Source organism: Neomonachus schauinslandi, chromosome 11, assembly GCF_002201575.2.
Source record: "Neomonachus schauinslandi chromosome 11, ASM220157v2, whole genome shotgun sequence".
NCBI classification, from domain to species: domain Eukaryota; kingdom Metazoa; phylum Chordata; class Mammalia; order Carnivora; family Phocidae; genus Neomonachus; species Neomonachus schauinslandi.
Genome location: NC_058413.1, coordinates 46,340,096 through 46,345,234, shown reverse-complemented (window position 1 = coordinate 46,345,234; position 5,139 = coordinate 46,340,096). Strand labels below are relative to the sequence as shown.

The following is a 5,139-nucleotide window of genomic DNA, read 5'->3' as shown; positions in this document are numbered from 1 at the left end:
CAGTAGGCCTCGCACTCTGGGTTGCATAGGTCCTGAATAACGACCCCAAGAGGTTGTACCGGCCCCACTTCGCCCTGGTTTATATTCTGAAGCCTGTGCCCAGAGAGTCAGGATTGTGGCAGTTCCTACACCAATCTTTGGAGCTCATCTCTGAGTCCTCTGGGCACGAGGGACCCTTACCCCCACCCCCCCCACCCCCACACCTTCGGACAAGCAATGCGCGCGCTGGAGTGCAGAAGCCCGCGCGCGCCCGAGGGAAGAATGGGAGGGTGCGAGGGCAGCTCAGGCCCCGCCCCCTGTGCGCCTATAAAGCCGAGGAACCAGAGCCGGCCACTCAGTGGTTTCTTGGTGACACTAGGCGGAACAACTTGAGCCTTGCCACCTCTGGTTTCTCACCGCAGCTTGGACGTTGGGGTTTTGCCAGTGCCAGAGCGACGTCTCAGACTTTCTTCTTCCAGATCTTGGCAGATCACCCCCTCAGCAGGTAGGCGTCACAGGCGAGGCGGATAAGCGGTGGGGGAGGCCTGGGGGGGGGGAACTTTAGAGTGCTGGAAACTGGGAGCGTGCGGAGTGAGGGGTACAACCCATTTTGGAAGGTCCTCTGCGGGTTGCGTCCCATACACTGGGCCCAGCCGTGCACACAACTGGAAGTGCAGAGACCCAGTCCCCTCTACTCCGCCACCCAAATTCCGAGAAGTCGAGCAGGAAACCTCTGGGAAGCCTGGCGCTGGGCAGAGGCCTCCCCTGCGGGGCCTGTCACCCGCCCGGCGGGTGCAAATGCCGCTGGCGCCTCTCTGCGCCTGGGCGAGATAAGCGTCTGAGCCAGGCGGAGCGCGGGCTGAGTCTGCCCGCGCGGGGGCCCCCACACGCCCTCCGTGCCCCGCCCGGGCCGTGCTGCAGGCTGGGTGCTCACGCTCGGCCCCTCTCTCTCCTTCCAGGGTCCGCGCATCACCGCCAGCATGAAGCTGGTTCCCGTCGCCCTCATGTACCTGGGCTCCCTCGCCTTCTTGGGCGCCGACACTGCGCGGCTCGACGTGGCGTCAGAGTTCCGAAAGAAGTGAGTCGCCGGCAGCTCCTTCTCCAGTCCTTGTACCTGGGAGACGAGGGGTTAGAAGTGGATGGGAGCCGGTTGGGACCGGGACCTCTCCTGGATGCATGCGAAACGAGTCTATGTGTGTTTTCTAGGTGGAATAAGTGGGCTCTAAGTCGCGGGAAGAGGGAACTTCGAGTGTCCAGCAACTATGCCACCGGGCTCACTGACGCGAAGGCCGGGCCTGCCCAGACTCTCATTCGGCCCCAGGACGTGAAGGGTGCCTCTCGCAACCCCCAGGCCAGGTAACTATGCCCTGCGCTGAAGAGGGGTGGGCTGGGGGAGCTCTCCGCCACCACTCTGGCCCTGGGGATCGTCCGGGCTGTCTGGCAGTTCAGACGGCGTAGCAGTTTCCAGTCTCCTCCGGTCCTTGAATGGCTCGGATTCCTGATGGCTGGGGCCAAAGCCCTGCTTGATGAGGGTCTCATGTTACCTTCCTTCCCTTCCCCAGCAGTCCGGACGCCGCCCGCATCCGAGTCAAACGCTACCGCCAGAGTATGAACAATTTCCAGGGCCTGCGGAGCTTCGGCTGCCGCTTCGGAACGTGCACGGTGCAGAAACTGGCGCACCAGATCTACCAGTTCACAGACAAGGACAAGGACGGCGTCGCCCCCAGGAGCAAGATTAGCCCCCAGGGGTATGGCCGCCGGCGCCGGCGCTCCCTGCCCATGACCGGCCTGAGCCGGACTCTCTTGTTCCCGGAGTCACAGGCACGCGGGGCTCCGGCCTCCCGGGTGCATCAGGTGCTCGCCAATCTCTTTAAGATTTAGGCGCCTGTGGCAGCAGCGAACTGGCGCGCGTATGCATCCCGCTGGCTTCCCCCGGGGCGGAGGGCTTCCCAGGGCCAAGCCCCTCAGCGGATGGAAACCGGGCTGAGAGAGCCCTGCAGAGACCAGGAGTCCGGGAGGCACGGTCCAGCGGCGAGCCCTGGCTTTGCAGGAGCCCCTTCTCCTTGGAGGCACCGTTCCCTACGTCCCAATCCAGCCCAGGTGCCCCGTGGGGGCAGAGGAATGCGAGGGAGTGTCTGCCAGGCTCACGGAAGGGAGAAACTGAGAATTAAATGCTTGAGACCCCCAGGGACAGGGGTCGGAGTCACTGCCGTGCCTTCCCACAAACTGATTTCTCACGGGGTGTCACCCCACAGGGGCGCAAGCCTCACTATTACTTGAACTTTCCAAAACCTAGAGAGGAAAAGTGCAATGCGTGTTATGTATACAGAGGTAACTATCAATATTTAAGTTCGTTGCTGTCAAGATTTTTTTTTTTGTAACTTCAAATATAGAGATATTTTTGTACGTTATATATTGTATTAAGGGCATTTTAAAGCAATTACATTGTCCCCCCTCCCCACTTATTTTAATACGTGAATGTCTCAGCGAGGTGTAACGTTGTTTGCTGCGTGGAATGTGTGAGGGTGTGCGTGAGAGACTGATTACCTCTTGTGGAAGAAGGAAACACAGTGTCTCTGTATATTTACGTAAAATGGGTGATATGCGAAATAGCAAATCAATAAACTGTCTCGATGTTGATTAATTCTGGGCTCACGAGTCTTGGGAGGGAGGGTACCCCTGGTCCCAGTGCGTCCGGGAGCCTCGGGCTCCCGCCCCTCGCGTGGGAGGGTGGCACGGCTGCGCGCGCGCGTCCTGGCGGATCCCCCCGCGGGCGGAGCTGTGCCGAGCGCCGCTCTCCCTGCGGGGCGCGCGGAGCGCCTGTCCTGCTAGCGAGTCCGGGCTTCGCGGAGGCGCCTAAGGTCGCAGCCTCGCGTGGCGGCCGGGCCGGGCGGGGTAGGGTGAGCCCTAGTGGGGAGGCGAGCCTGGACTCTCCGGGTTGCGCAACAGAGTACCAGATTTTATGGAGTTGCTCGCGGAACCCCGCGCAAAAGCGCGCCTCGGAGAGTTGGGGTGGTCTCCGAGGCCTTCTAAGTGAGGAGCTGTTCCAGGCTGCCGCGGTGTTAAAGTTAGAAGCTACTCCAGCAAAATGTTCGCACTGCTCCGGGAATCCGGCAGCCGCGCCAGTAAACTTTCCCAGTCCTCTGCCGGCCTGGTGCCCCAGCGAGCCGGCGGGCTCATCAGCGAGGCTGTGGCGCCCCCAGCCGGCCGCCTGGGAGCGGCCCGAGAGCCGTCAGGCAGTACGTGCGGTTTAATAAGTCCTCCTACGTGGGAGTCAGCACACAGCCTTAATGAGAGACGAAAGAAAAAAACAGTTTGCAGATGCCAACCAGGGCCGGCCCCCCCAGACCTGCACGGCGGCTCCCAGTTCTGGGACCGTGACTCAGCGCCCACACGCTGCGCAGCGTGCAGCTGCTGGCCGGAGGCGGGGACGGACGGACGTGCCGCCGGAATCGTGCGCCTCTGACGGCCTGAGACCTTCATTGTTCCGCCTCCCCTTGCCGCTCTCCTCTTCCTTCCTCCTCCCCAAGCCTTTTCATTTTTTCTTCACTTCTCCCCAGGCTGCCTTTTGCTCCCTCCTTCCTTCCCCTCCTTGCTTTCTTTATGCCTTATCATCTTAGAAGGTTGACCCCAGTTCCAGGCATAGAAGCTGGACACTAAGCCTCAGTGAGTGACTAGAAGGCCAGGGGACACGGGAACAGTTAGGACAGAAGGGGAGGCTAAGGGGAAGCCCCCCTGATTTTGAGTTCCCTGCTCCATTTGTGTCATCCAATATCCTGAAGACCCAGGATGGTGACCAACTGCTTGCCCTTTTCAGAAAGTTTCCCTGGCCTTTCCACGTCAAAGCATGGCTGAAATGTTGGTGCTTATAGGTGATCTCAGAAACCTTTGAGAAAATCTGAGTTTGGGGAATGGAAATGTTTCCAGGGCAGCCTACCTTCTTCTGGCCCTTTTGCACCAATTGCCTTTCTTCTAAGGGCCAGAAATGGTTCCTTTCAGAAAAGGCCTGCATATGCAGTAAAAGAGATAGGTCCTAGGTCTAGGGTCCAGGGACAACCTGCTTCTGAAGCAGTTTTAATTCAGAAGAAAGTAGATCCTAGCACCTGGAATTTCCTTAAGACCACACACAAAGCCTCAGTTTTGCGCACCTGGCCCTTGATGGTGTCCATCTTCATACAGTTCATTGTCCTGTTTGATCTCAACAGTTTTGTGAGATTCATCAGAATTGAGGAGGTTACCAGTGCAGCAACCGACCATCCTCATCCTCAAGGGCCTTTTAATAAATATTCAGAGAGAACTCTGAGCCAGGCATTGTAAAAAGTACAGGGCATGTATGGATGAAAGAGTGACTAAAAACTCCAGTCATGGAATTTCTATGACAGTGAGTGGTTCTGGGTGGTCTAAAGGGGTGACAGAAGCTGCAGAGAGCAGCAAACACTTCAGCTTCACAGACAGTGGCTCAGGATTAAATACCCTTTTCCTTGCACCAAGGTTTGTCGTACAGCCACAGAGCCCTCCAGCCAAACCTCACCCTGGCAGAACTTCAGGCAGCAGACAAAGCTGCCAAAGGCACGTCGGGCACTAGCTTAGGGCTGTTCTGAGCAGGGAACGGGCATCTAGCCTTTAGCCCAGGGAGTCTTATGACTCCCTTCAGGGAATCCAAGGCAAGTGAAGGAGATGGTTCAGCTCTGAAAGAGGCAGCTGCTCGGCTGGAGTCCTTCCCAACTGAAAATTTTGTGATCGGAGACCTGTCTGAACAGACAAGAGACCCTCCTAAATGGAGTTTACAAGTTCTGAATTGACTGAAGGTCACCATCAAGCCCTGGGACCCTCTCTGTGAGCCATTCAACCTACCTTCCGGATTTTTTTTTCATAAGGTGTTGAAGCCTGTCGGGATAAGGCCTCCTGATGCCAAGAACACATCGTTTATCAACAGTGATGAGTCATTTGTGAGCTGATTCGACATGTCCTCAGCTGAGGAGTAGTCACAGCTTTTATCTTTAGCTACTGTTGCTGGCTGTGGGAATGGTACCATCCACTTGTAATCAGACAAAGAGTACTGGGCAATTTCTTGAGAAGCCAACACCTTGGCTGAACAGCTAAGGGTGGAAGAGAGTGATGGGGAAGATGGAACTTGGTTCTTTTTTTAGCACCTGCTTT

The 5,139-nt window shown here is 57.4% G+C and overlaps 1 protein-coding gene across 1 annotated transcript; it reads left to right on the top strand.

Annotated features, from left to right (window-relative positions):
• Positions 1-332: 332 nt before the first annotated feature.
• ADM (adrenomedullin) lies at positions 333-2,623 on the top strand. Its single transcript, XM_021685765.1, has 4 exons — positions 333-484; positions 939-1,057; positions 1,186-1,335; positions 1,542-2,623. The coding sequence occupies exons 2-4, from the start codon at positions 960-962 to the stop codon at positions 1,858-1,860; spliced, it is 567 nt and encodes a 188-aa protein (XP_021541440.1). The 5' UTR covers positions 333-484; positions 939-959; the 3' UTR covers positions 1,861-2,623.
• Positions 2,624-5,139: the final 2,516 nt, after the last annotated feature.